We start from the raw sequence: 13,623 nt of genomic DNA on the forward strand, positions 1-13,623 counted from the left end.
GAACCAGCCGCTCCTTGACCTTGCTGTTTCATTCCTGCACTCATCACAGTGAACCTGTTGCTTGCGAACAGCCTTTCGCCCTCTGGCTGGGTCATGCCATTTGCTAAGTGGACAGAGAATGGGGCCCGGGGGTCCAGCAGACCTGAGCGATTTTCTCTGCTCTGTCACCTGCCACCATGCTGTGCGATCCTGCACAGGTTAGTTAATCTGTCTGAGTCCGTTTCCTCTCCAGGAAAATGGGGATGACACCTTGCAGAGTGTGTTAGGAGAATTAAATCCCAATAATGCCTCTCTAGCGTCTCAGAGACAGAAGGCACTCAACAATCTGTACCGATGAGGTAGAGTGTGGTTCTGAAGGGAGCAATGGTAGAGGATAAGGTAAGCCTCATTTCAAATATAGTTTTACACTTACTCACTGTATTCTCTTAGAAAAGATATTTTAAATAGGAACCCCTGTTTACTCATACTGAGGAGGTGGCCGATCTCCCGAGCTAACTTAGGTGCATAATAATTCAAAGTATTGCTGTAGTATTATTACCATATGCTCCTATGCCTTGCCCAGTGCCCGGTACAAAGGAGGTGCCCAGAGGAATGTTTCTTAAGGGGGTTTGTTCACACAGCTTAAATAACAGAAGAGAATACACGGTGGGAGACAGCTTCCGATCCCAAGACCTCTCACAACATGCCGCAGCTTCTAACACAAAGCACCACGCCAGACACGATAGAGTCACGTTATTCTAACAATCACTCCCGCAAAATGAATAGAGCAAAGATATGAACTAATTGTGCTGTCTCCTAATTCCAAAGCTCATCCCTTCCTAAATCATTGAGTTCCTATCATTCATAAGGCGTTGGGCTGCTGGCTCAGGAAACAAAGCTACCTTGAAAAAATTAAAAGTTGCCTGCTGTCGATGACAGCACCAGCTGGGGACACGAGATGGAAAATGGGAGACGCCCAGAGAGGACTAATGGTCACCTTAGAGTGTGCCAAGTGCTCTAGGGGGATGGTGAGCTGTAGAAGGAGCAAAGCTCACCCTAGTGAGCAGGGAGGGGTAAGAAATCAAGATATTTCAAAAGGAGGAACGGCAGGTACCAAGACAAGGAGCAGCAAGGTAGCAAAGTGGAGTACAGGGTCCGGAGACCAGATAATGATAAACTTTATACGCCCCACGAAGGGCTGTGGGCTCTAGCCCATCACTGAAAGATTGAAGGGGTGGGTTGAGGAGGGAGGTGACATGGTCCCATTTATTCTGCGTTTTACGAAAATCACTCTGGCGGAAGCAGACAGCTCTGATGGGAAACAGATAGGTGGGAACAGAAGGGTGGGAAACAGGTGCCAGAGGGATTTTCAGACAGTGTAGGGGACCCGCAGGACCTTCAGAAAGAGCTGTCTAGTAATAGTACCCAACAATTATTGAGCGCTTACTTTGTGCCAGCCAAGCCCTGTGCAAAGTGCTCTAAATACAGTTTCATTTAATCCTCAAAGCAACCCTACAAAATGGATACCATCTGTGATCCCAAATCCACCAAGGAGAAAAAAAAAAAAAAAACGAGATCTTAAGTAATTTGGAGAAAAGGTGGTTGAGCTGGAAATTAAGCCCGTTCCTGCAGCCTTTGACACAGAGCCAAGCTCGCATCCGTGGCACTGTATCAAGAGCAGCAGGAAAGGCATCTGGATCTCAGCCGAGCAGTGGGGGTCGGAGGTGCGTCTCTGGAAGCCTTCAACAGACGGAGAGAGTGGAAGGAGAAGGTATGTGAGAGTGGAACTCACATACCGTGAGTTCGGTCAAGGGCAGAGTTCTCTGGACAGCATGCATCTCCTGGGTCAGTGAGTCTACTCCCTGCAGGCACAGATATTTCCGTAACAAAGTTTGCTTGAGGCGTGCCCTAACTTACCCTAGATTTTCCCACCCGTGTAAGAAATGACGGGAACTTGAATAAGGGCAGTGGTAGCAAGAGGGGAAAATATGGGGCATATTCGGTGGATATTTAAAGGTAGAATCCTGGGAGTGTGATGAACCCATTTGGGAGGCATGATGGAGAAAGGGGCCCCAAGTTTCTGACTTGGACCACAGCGGAGAATGCGGTGCCATTGCCCAACCAGAGGACCCAAGTGGGAGAAGCAGCAAGGCTGGAGAGGGGAAAACTAGTCCTGCTGGGTTCGTGTTGGGTTGGAGGATGCAGAGTGTCCACAGGGTCCTGGTTGGAAAGCTGGTGGTTGGTTACTCAGGTCGGGAGCTCCGCAGAAAGCCGCAAGCTAGAGATAGATTTGGGGGTCACCGGCATCTGGGAAGTAGCTAAAGCCATAGAATTTGGTGCATCAATTGCTGCAGAGAAATCAAGGAGATAAGGACGGGGAAAAAGAAGTAGGACTCGGCCATCCAGTGGCCTCTGGTGACCATGATGAGAGCAGTGACAGCAGAATGGCGTGGGGATATTTGCTGCATTTCCAGATTGCACGGGGTTGAGGGACAAATGGGAGCAGAGAAGAAGCAAAGACAATGAGGACACGTGACTCTTTCAAGAAGTTCCCAGGTGCAGAAGGAGGCCAGCAGGACAGTGGCTTTGCTCCGATCCCTTCAAGGTCCTTGCTCTCTGATACTATCAAGCCTAAATGTTGCCTGATTTCCCAAATCCTTCATAACATGCCTCCGCGTGACTTGTTGAGCCTTACTCCCCTGCGCTTCCCTCCAGCAACTCTCTCCACCCCAGCCTCGCCTTTGCACACGTGACGCATGTGCGAGAACCACCACCCACCCTTTCCCGTCCTTACACGCCTTTTACCGAGCAGCCTTGACTTGTTAACATTTCTCCTTGTAACAGCCTGATCACCCACGCCTTTACCAGTGGTTCTCTCCCGCCTTTGGTTCTACTCCTGACCTTGAAGCACCTCCACAACGTGAAAAAGAAAAAGCTTTCCATCACTGCGTTAATAAAATATATCGTTGCATATCTTTAATCAACTTTCAAACTGAAGTTCGAAGAGCACAAAATATACTGATTTCCATTCTAAGAAACCTCAGTCTCAGGGCGCCTGCGCAGCTCAGTTGGTTAAGCATCCAACTTCGGCTCAGGTCATGATAGCGTGGTTCATGAGTTCAAACCCCACATCGGGGTCTGTGCTGACAGTGCAGGGCCTGCTTGGGATTCTGTCTTCCTCTTCCTCTGCCCCTCCCCTAATCGCGCTCACTCTCTCTCTCTCTCAAAATAAAGTTTAAAAAGAAAAAATAAACCTCAGTCTCACACACACAAAATACACTTCATATATATTAGGTGAGAATTAACAGTACAAAGGATTCATCACAACATTCCTTTAAAACATGAATAGGGGCACTTGTACCCCAATGTTTATAGCAGCACTTTCAACAGTAGCCAAATTATGGAAAGAGCCTAAATGTCCATCAACTGATGAGTGGATAAAGTTGTGGTTTATCTATACGATGGAGTACTACCTGGCAATGAGAAAGAATGACATACGGCCTTTTGTAGCAACGTGGATGGAACTGGAGAGTGTTATGCTAAGTGAAATAAGCCATACAGAGAAAGAAAGGTACCATATGTTTTCACTCTTATGTGGATCCTGAGAAACTTAACAGAAGACCGTGGGGGAGGGGAAGGAAAAAAAAAAAAAAGGCTGGTGGAGGGGGAGCCAAAACATAAGAGACTCTTAAAAACTGAGAACAAACTGAGGGTTGATGGGGGGTGGGAGGGAGGGGAAAGTGGGTGATGGTCATTGAGGAGGGCACCTGTTGGGATGAGCACCGGGTGTTGTATGGAAACCAATTTGACAATAAATTTCATATTTAAAAAAAAAAACATGAATCCTATTGCAACATTACATTATTTACCTGACTTTATTTTTTAAACTTTTATTTAAAAAAAAAAAAGAAAGAATTTTAAGGGGAGCCTGGCTGGCTCAGTTGGTTAAGTGTCGGCTCAGGTCATGATCTCACAGTTCGTGGGTTTGAGCCCTGAGTCGGGATCTGTGCTGACAGCTCAGAGCCTGGAGCCTGCTTCAGATTTTGTGTCTCCCTCTCTCTCTGCTCCTCCCCCACTTGCCCTCTCTCTCTCTCTCTCTCTCTCTCTCTCTCTCAAAAATAAATAAACATTAAGAAAACTAATTTTACATACAAGAATGCCATTCCAAACCTGCCAGTTAGAGAATTAGTAGATGAGCAAGGAAAAAAAACGATGACAGTAAGCATGTAGAGACTAGCCTGAGGGATAACATTATGTAGCTGCTTGCAGCCAGTCATGGAAATTCACACATGGGAAACAAAAGCCTTAATTTCTACCTCCTTTTTTCCTTCTGTCCAGCACATGTATATGAGAGGGGAGGGGCACAGAAGGATGGCAGGAAATGGGCACTGCAAGTGAGTGAAATTTCATTATTACACCTTCCCTCCCCCTGGAGGAGATAAGAGAATGAACTTGGCAAGCAAAAGACCTAGTTTCAAATCCAAGTTCAACCCTTTCTACTGCAGTGACCTCAAGCAGGTTAGCTGCCCTCCTGAGGTTTGGTTTCCTCATCTGTAAAATGTAGAAAATAAAACCTGCTATTTCATAAGTTCTTATAAAGTTTAAAGGCAATAACGCATGAAGAGTGCTTTGAAAGCTTTCAAGTCTTTGAAAACCTTGATGATGCGGGTTATAACAGGCTACAACTAGTCCTCCAGGGAAGTGGCTGTCCCGTACTCGGGCAGGCTTTCAAATAGCTCTGTTTCCAAAATCAACCTTCAATGTTACAGCATGGCTGACTTTGCCACAACGCACCAGCTCCACAACAATGTTTTAAAACCAGAATACTGAATTTCGGGTATAAGAGGAGTAGGCTTATTTATACCCCAACAATTTAGCAAAAGCTTCTATTTAGACCTCACCACTGGGATTTTAGTGTCTTGACTTGCGGTTAATATGTCTATTGGATTTCTTTCATTATTATCCTTAAATATTAAACAGTGATGATGTTGCCATTAACAAGTTTGTCCAAGATGAAAATAAGAAAGGACTGTCAACAGCCCCCTGTTAAAAATAAAATAATCTGGCCCTCTGTTGAAATAATCTGCCTCAATCACTTGTCAAGTTCTTTCACAACCACGGATTCATCATGAGTTGCTGTGGCAGAAACCGTGGCCCCAAATAAATATTCCACCTGCTCTCCATTTGTCAGGCTCCTTTACAATGAGGTTGGAGCCACATAACAATTCTTCTGGTCAAGGGAAGATGAGTGAAAGAGGTGTGTATAATTTAAGTGCTCTCTCTCTTTCTCCCTACAGATCTTTGAGGTCCCTCGATGTGATGGCTGCTCCGCCAGATGGAGGGCACCTGACACGGAGCCAATGGTGGAAAAGAGTTGCCATCATATTATGCAGAAAACTTCTTTTACCGAAGTTCAGACACTAAGATTTGGGGTTTTATTCATCATTGCAGCATAGGAGGGAAGAGATAAAGGGAAAGAAATGTTTTCTATAAATTTACTAATTAGGTAGAATCCCCAAGAATGTAGAAGTATGTTCACTACAGGGAAGGGCAAAGGCAGCCAGGGAGTCTGTTTGGTGACACCACAGTAACCACAACAACCTTTTGTACTGAGAATCAGGGATATTTTGGCATGGAGACAACATCTACTTCAACCACAAAGATTATCTGAAAACCGAGGAGATGCCTCTTTGAGATCTCCTTTTTGTTTTTGTTTTTTATTTGAGAGAGAGAGAGAGAGAGAGAGAGAGAGAGAGAGAGAGCGCTGTGGAGAGGGGCAGAGGGAGAGAGAGAGGATCTTAAGCAGGCTCCACGCTCAGCACAGAGCCCAATGGTGCTTGACACAGGGCTCAGTCCCATGACCCTGGGATCATGACCTGAGCCAGAAATCAAGAGTTGGACGCTCAACTGACTGAGCCACCCAGGCACCCTTGCAATCTCCTTTTTATGTACTGGTAGTTGATATGCTGTTTTTGCTTAAGAGGGCAGATTTCTATAACACAAGAAAGTAATGCAAGAGGGAGCATTATCAGCTCTCCCTATTATCCCCATTCACATATCAAATAATCAAAAGTTCCCAGAATGTAATGTCTTGGTGTCTATTAATTTACTTCAAGAAATGGAATCTTGTCCTATCATAGGGATGGGGTTATCAAGGGTGTAGTAAGAACTTACCATTTGCCCCCTATAATTACATACGGTACATTTTAAAAAGTAATAAATCTCGGAGCATCTGACCAAAGGAACTCCCTAGTTCACAAGACTCTGCGTGGAAAGAAAAGCACCTAAGGAGGAGGAAAGTTTCAGCCCAGAGCTGACCTTCTCCAGGTACTGCTGACATTGGACAGAGGTTAATTTCTCATCTTAATATCTCTATAGAGTCATTAATAATCAGAACCCAGTTCTGCATAGGTGGGTGTTTGACCCTTTCACAAAGTTGACCAAGAGGACCATGCAGATGTTGCATGATCAATTGTGGGCATTTGGGGCCACATACTCTTACTTGAATCTGCAGAACCATTCTCAGAGTCGGACCTTGTTTACTGAATGTGCCAGCATAGTTTACAAGGGGCTGATTCTTGCCTAAAATATTGCCCAGCTCTGTCCGTCCTCCCTAGAATTTCTAATTTCCCCAGCATGCTGCAGCTAGAGCAACCTTGCCAAACAATCCAAACATGTGTCTTCACCGCATGGTGCTTTTAGTTTCCCTCCATTGCCCCCAGGGTAAAGTCCAAACTCCTTAACACACCGTCCAAGACCTCTACCCTCTGGCCGCAACCACCCCACGTCCCCAGCGTCATCTCACTTCCATTCCTTGCCGTGAACTATTCACAGTCCCCCTACATAGGCCGGCTTCTTCATGCCTCCCTGCTTTTTGCACAAGCTGCGTCCTCTACCCCTCATCCTCCGCTCCAACTGGAACCTCATCATTAAGATGCAACTGACATTTCTATTCCTAGCATTCAGCACAGATAGACATATCATAAACTTTGAAAAAATATTTTGTTGAATAAACTAATCGATAAAAGTACACCACCAAAGCTGTAAATACAGTGTCTAGGCCAAAGGTTCACAGATAGCAGAAACTAAATAACCATTTGTTGAGTGAATTCTTAAGCTCTTAATAACTAGCTCAGGTCTTGGTTCAACAAGAAGGGATTATCGATGGCTCTCACCAACATTCTCAATAGCCACAAAGGAGGAAAAAACAATCCTGAGAGTTACATGTTTGCACCAAGCTGTCCTTGAACGGCCGATGGAACCCAAGTTTTAAAGACCAAGCAATACAATAATCAGCTTCTCTTTGATAACTGAAAGAAAGTGAATTGGCAATGTTTGCTGTTGTTTTTATTATGTTTCTCTAGTGGGGTTTTGAAAACTATTCCTTCTTGAAATTTTTTTCAATAAATAAATTTTAAATAAATAAAGTTTTTAAAAAAATCAAGCAAACAGTGGTTTTGCCAAGGCCCCAGAAGATTGCTGGATGTTGTAAGTTTAAAAACCAGTCAACAGGGGCGCCTGGGTAGTTCAGTAGGTTAAGCTGCCGACTTAGGCTCAGATCATGATCTCAGGGTTCGTGAGTTCAAGCCCGACGTTCTGTGTCCCCCTCTCTCTCTGCCCTTGACCCACTTGTGCTCTCTCTCTCTGTCTCTCAAAAATAAATAAACATTAAAACAATTACAAAAAAAAAAACAGCCAACAAATAAAAACCAAAGGCTTTGGGGCAGAAAATTACATTTTTAAAGAATTTACTGTGTCTGGCAATATACTTAGGACAGAGTGAGAAGATAGCGGTGATGGACAGATTAAGGGAGAAGGGATAGGAATCCATATGAAGGAAATTAGATGAGGGAAAGCTAGAAGAAAACCTAGCCAGGATCCAACTGTTAATCCAAATACTAGCTAGTTTGAAGAAAAATAAAATGATCTGCATTGTGTTTTAGAACTCATCTGCTCAAATCATTCATCTTGTTCACTGAATAATAACAGTTTCCCAAAGGGTAACTTGGATCACATCCCTAATTCTAGACTAGTATTTATGGCCTTTTATTTTGCTTGAGTTAATTAGAACTAAATCAATGTGGTCACAGTCAGCAAAATCAACTTTCCACAGCAAACATAATTTAAAACTTTTAGTGAACAAACCTCTACCACCAACATTTTAACAAATATAGCTTTGCTACAATGAATACTCTTCACCTTAAGGTTTCAAGACAAAAGTCCTTGGAACTAGTAAAACAAACTTTCAGCCTTGCAGGAAAGCTCTTAGCAGTTGACCCAAACCCACACTGCAGGTGACAAGACACCGAATAAGTCTAGATGTAACCTAAATTTTAGTAAAGTAGTATATAGACATTTTCTTATCCTCTCTCTTTAGTGATACACAAGCAAGGAAAAACTGTTAAAAAACACTTGCACCCTCTGAATTATGCCCCTAATTGGAAATCATGTCTTTTGCCCTCAACGCAGTTTTAATAAAGGCTGAATTAAAGATATCTGGGGATCACTTTCAACTCTACACTGGATACGAGGTTTCAAGAAGAGAAATGAGTCCAAGAACCCAGGTGTCTGGGAGAATGGTGGTGGCATTCAGTCAGTCACTATTTATGAAGCAACTGCTGGGAGCCATGCATTATTCTAAGTGCTGACAATACAGTGATGAGCAGAAAAGGGAGAAATCTCTGCCCTCTGGAGCTTACATTTTAGTGGGAAGAGGGGGGAGAAAAGATTGACAATAACATAAAAGAACAAGTAAAAATTAGATGTAGCTATTACAGAAGAAATAAAGCAGAGAAGGCACACAGCGAGTACCAGGAACAGGGCTAGGAGACTGAAATTGTAAAGAGGGTGGTCTCTTCTAAGAAGGTGACATTTAAGCAAAGACTTGAAGGGGGAGATAAGGTGAAGACATTATTCTCGTACTGAAATATACTTTCCAGGCAGAAGGGAACAGTGAGTACGAAACGCCCTGAAGCAGGAGCCTGGCTGGCAGGCTCTAGACTCTTCTGTCCAATCGGGTAGCCACTAGCCATATGTGACTATTTGGAATTAAACTAAACTTAAATGAAATTTAAAATTCAGTTCCTCGGTTTCTACTTGCCACAATTCAAGTACGAAAATAGGCCACCATATTGGACAGTGCCTGTATAGAACGTGTCCATAACCGGGGCGCCTGGGTGGCGCAGTCGGTTAAGCATCCGACTTCAGCCAGGTCACGATCTTGCGGTCCGGGAGTTCGAGCCCCGCGTTGGGCTCTGGGCTGATGGCTCAGAGCCTGGAGCCTGGTTCCGATTCTGTGTCTCCCTCTCTCTCTGCCCCTCCCCCGTTCATGCTCTGTCTCTCTCTGTCCCAAAAATAAATAAACGTTGAAAAAAAAAATTAAAAAAAAAAAAAGAACATGTCCATAATAGAAAGTTCTATTGGACAGCTTTACTCTAGAGCAACAAGACCAGTATTGTTGGAGTAGATTAAGGGAGCAACAGATGAGGTCAGAGTCTAAAGGAGCACAGTTGTGTAGGGTTTCGATGGCCATTGCAGGAATTTTGGGTCTTATTCTGAGTAGGCCAGAAAGTCTGGGGGTTTTATCAGAGAAGTAACTTGATCTGACTTGACATTTAGAAGAATCACCTTGAGATAGTGTTGTAATAATCTAGATGAACGATGATGGAAGGTAGACAAGGGTGGTTCCAGCAGAGGTGGTAAAAGGGTTCTGTGAGAATTTCAAAGTAGATGCCAACCAATTAAGCTGGTGAAAAGTTTGGGGGTATGACATGATGAAGACCGTGAAGTCAGGAAAGAGGCCACTGTTCGGGCCATGGGCAAGACTAAGGTAGGTTTTAGATTGATTTGATTTTGAGATGACAATAGCACAACTGAAAATACAGACATGAGGTTCATGGCCATATGTGTAAGAGAGAAGCAATAATGGAGGCCCAAGAGAAGATTCCTAAAGTCTTGACGAACTGCCAGAGGAGGGAAGTGGGTAAGGCAAGGAGAGAAATTATTAGAGCCTTAGAAGAATGGCGGTGTCCTCAGTCAAATGCAACAGAGACACTGGAGAGCCAGAGAGAAACGATCGCCTGGGGAAATGGCCGCAGATTTTTTGGAAAGGCATTGGGTCTCGAAGAGTGCGGTCTTTACAAAGGTGGAGGGAGGGACTTGGCACAGGGGAGAGATTCTAACTGAAATGCTTTCGGTGACAACAGACAAGTGGGATGGACCGCTGTTACTGAGAAAGTTAAGTGTGATAAACGTTGGCATTTCTCAGTTACTTCTGAGCAGTTTCTAAAACAATCACTTAATTCGACGCAGACAAACGCTAGTGTTACCTTTGTTAAACACTTAACATTTATTTAATGTTAAACATAAACATTTATTTAAGCCACAGGGTAATAACAAGAGAAAAAGAAAAAGAAAAAAAGAAAGAAAATGCTGTAAGATGTAATAAGAGTAAATTTTAATTTTCCTGCAATTTTGATGGGGAGAAAATAGTCACAGAGCTCGTTCTTTAGAAGTGGGTAAAGGTGGTAAACACTGAACCCTAGTAAGGGGGCAAGGGGGAAGTTGTTGCTGTTCTTTGAGCTCCCGTCCACCATAGGAGCCCTGGTCAAAGGGTGAATGGGATAGCCCAGAGACTCACACAGCATCTAGCTGAATTTCCTGGTGGGACTTCAGAAACAAACCAATTTAAATTGTTTAAAAATTGAGATTGGGACGTCTGGGTGGCTCAGTCAGTTGAGCGGCCTTCCTCATCTGTGGTCATGATTCCCAGATTCGTGGGTTCGGGCCCACGTCCGGCTCTGTGTTGACAGCTCAGAGCCTGGAGCTGCTTCGGATTCTGTGTTTCCCTCTCTCTCTCTCCCCCTCCCTTGCTCATGCTTTGTCCCTCTGAAAAAGAATTCTACATATCATCTGGTTGAGTCTCTTCTATGTAACAGATGAGATACTGAGGCCCAGAGAGGTGAAATAAATTACCCCAGGTCGTTCAGCTAGTTCTATCTAGAGCCAGACCTAGAACTCGAGTGGGGTGGGGATGGGGGCTGATTCCGGGTCCACGAGTGCCCAGCTCTGTCTGCCTCACCGCTGCACTCGCCACACTAGTGGGACTGTCCTATTTAAGACAGACGGATCAAATCCACCAAGTGCAACGCTGAGTTGTACTTAATGTGCGGGGATGGTTAACGCTAACCACAGTGGGGGTAAGGCTTAATGAGACTTGAAGAGCGCTTATGGGTTCGACGACAGAATATTTGCTTCCTACAAATGCCTTGGCAACAGGCCTCCGGACATCTGCCTTGGTGTCGAAACTGTGCCCTACCTGCCATGCAGATCAGTACACAAACGAAACCAGCAACGTTGACAAGTGTCCATTTCACTGACTTCTGGCTAACAACTCCTGGGAGTATTTTTATAAAAAAAAATACATTGTGATACAACCCCTGAGTATCCTCCGGGACTTGCGGAAAGGCAGGACAAGGGGTGTAGTAAAAAACTAATTCGAGTTGGGGGTAGGGAGGTGGATTGCTGGTGGAGGGGATGGAAAGGAAAGTGAGTGGTAGGCTGGGGCAGATCTCTGGCGGACCGCGGATCTTTCCCGTCGCTAGGGCCGCCAGCGTCCTTGGTTACCGCTGGGCGGAATGAGCGCTCCGGGAGGGGACTCCAGAGTGCGCTCCGCAGGCCATGCCAGCCCTGCGCCGCCTGGCGCCGCCGGGAGAAAAGGACACCAGCAGACCGGTGCCTTTCCTTCCTTCCCGCGATCCGGGTCCGAGACTGGGTCACGGTTAGGAATCACAACCTCCTGGCCATTGCTAAGCGGCCTCCCCCAGCCAGCCCTAAGAAACCCCGGCCGAAGGTTCTGCAAAGGAATCAAAGCCTCCCGGGGCTCTCCCACCCCGACTCACGTTGTAGTCCCTCAGCCAGGACTCTAGCTTGTCGTGCATCGATTGTAAAGTTTCGCTCGAGACCAGTTTTCTCAGATTTTCTGCCATCGCTCCCTTTTTCACTCGGCCCTGTTTTGGGAGATGGAGACGTGGAGGGGACGAGGCGGTGGCCTCCGCACGACCGCGGGTGATGTGGCCGGAAGGGTGTTATTTTCCTGAGGGGCTCAGAGCGCGGCTGGTTCTTCCATCCTCCCCCTCGGGTCGGACCGGGCAGGGTTCGGGAAGCCGGGGGGGAGGTGCCCGAGGCCACAGCCGCCGCGCCTTATCCGCTGCCCTGCGGTGTCCTGGTTCCCGGGCGGCTGCCCGGAGCCGCAGGCATAAATACCTGGGCGATTATTAAACAAACTTTGACGTGGGCGGGCAGCTGCTAGGGACGCGCGCCCCGAGCGCCTTGGCAACGCCAGCCTCTACGAGCTGCAGGGACAACAGCTCCCACCCAGGGCCCACCCAGCCGCCCTCCCGGCAGCTCCTGGGTCCTGGCACCCGCCCTGGAGCAGCTCCTGCTCCTGCTGCTGCTGCTACTACTGCTAGCCGAGGGCGAGACCACCCGAGGCCCCTGAGACTCTGGGTGGGCTCTGGGGCTGGAGAGGCTAAGACTACAGAGTCCTCCGTCCCTCGATGGACTAAGACGCACCCGCAGGGTGGGCTGGAGGTAACCGGAGGCCTCTTACTTAGGAAGGCAAAGGTTGTTTGTCCATTGACATTGTGGTTTAGGCAAGCACCCGTTTCACCCCTTCCTTTATTTAACTTCTCAGACCTTCAGTGGTTCCTTTGTAACACTTAGGATTCGGTGGGTCAAGTCGGCAGATCTCAAGCTCCAAGATGTTCACCAACTAAAGTTCATCCCTCGAGTTTAGGAAAGATTTGGTAATATTTTTAGAATCGTCGAGCACTCCAAAGTTTCATTTAATTCTCCTTCTCTAACTGAAACTTTGTGAAAAATCAGACCAATTTGGCACTAGGTCAAAAGGGTGTGTTGGCCACAAGGATAGTTTCAACTACTTCAGAAATAAAACCATTTCAACCATCCTTAGGGCACTTTAGAAACCCTGCTTTTAGGGGCGCCTGGGTGGCTCAGTCGGTTGAGCGTCCAACTTCAGCTCAGGTCACGATCTCGCAATCTCGCGGTCCGTGAGTTCGAGCCCCACGTCGGGCTCTGGGCTGATGGCTCGGAGCCTGGAGCCTGCTTCCGATTCTGTGTCTCCCTCTCTCTCTGCCCCTCCCCCGTTCATGCTCTGTCTCTCTCTGTCTCAAAAATAAAATAAATGTTAAAAAAAAAAAAAAAAGAAACCCTTCTTTTATATGCATCAAATGATGAGCTGAGTGTAAACCATCCTTTTCTAGTCATTACAACAGCAGGGGTGGAGCCGGGCCTCAGCTAGCTAGTTTGGTTCAGTTCTCTTTCTGCAGGTACTTGAAAATACATGAACATTGCTCATGTCCCAGGACAGTAATACTCAGAATTTTACCACCTCTTTTTTTCTTATGTCTCTTAGTTCCAGTAGTTTTACTGTCCTCCAATAAAAATGAGAGGCTCGTAAAATAAATAAATAAACAAATAAATAAATAAATAAAATTGAGAGGCTCGTTTCCGGAGCCTGTGTTCCTACTATTTTCTGTACCCAACAAAATCAGAACTATAAAAGTTCTCATCACAAGGAAAAAATTGTGACTATGCATAGCGATGGATTTTAACTAGATTTAT

General features: G+C 45.8%; 1 protein-coding gene across 3 annotated transcripts in view; it reads right to left on the reverse strand.

Moving 5' to 3' along the window:
- Positions 1-12,234, reverse strand: part of SPATA18 (spermatogenesis associated 18) — a 36,842-nt gene extending 24,608 nt beyond the window's left edge. For 2 of the 3 annotated variants that reach the window (XM_047857675.1, XM_047857674.1), the window contains exon 1: positions 11,880-12,233. In XM_047857675.1, coding sequence (XP_047713631.1) covers positions 11,880-11,966 — 87 coding nt within the window. In that variant the 5' untranslated portion in view covers positions 11,967-12,233. Of the gene's footprint in view, positions 1-11,879 lie in introns of all 3 variants that reach the window. The other variant, XR_007151881.1, reaches the window with a different exon arrangement.
- Between the last annotated feature and the right edge of the window lie 1,389 nt (positions 12,235-13,623).

The sequence above is a fragment of the Prionailurus viverrinus genome, chromosome B1 (assembly GCF_022837055.1).
Source record: "Prionailurus viverrinus isolate Anna chromosome B1, UM_Priviv_1.0, whole genome shotgun sequence".
NCBI classification, from domain to species: domain Eukaryota; kingdom Metazoa; phylum Chordata; class Mammalia; order Carnivora; family Felidae; genus Prionailurus; species Prionailurus viverrinus.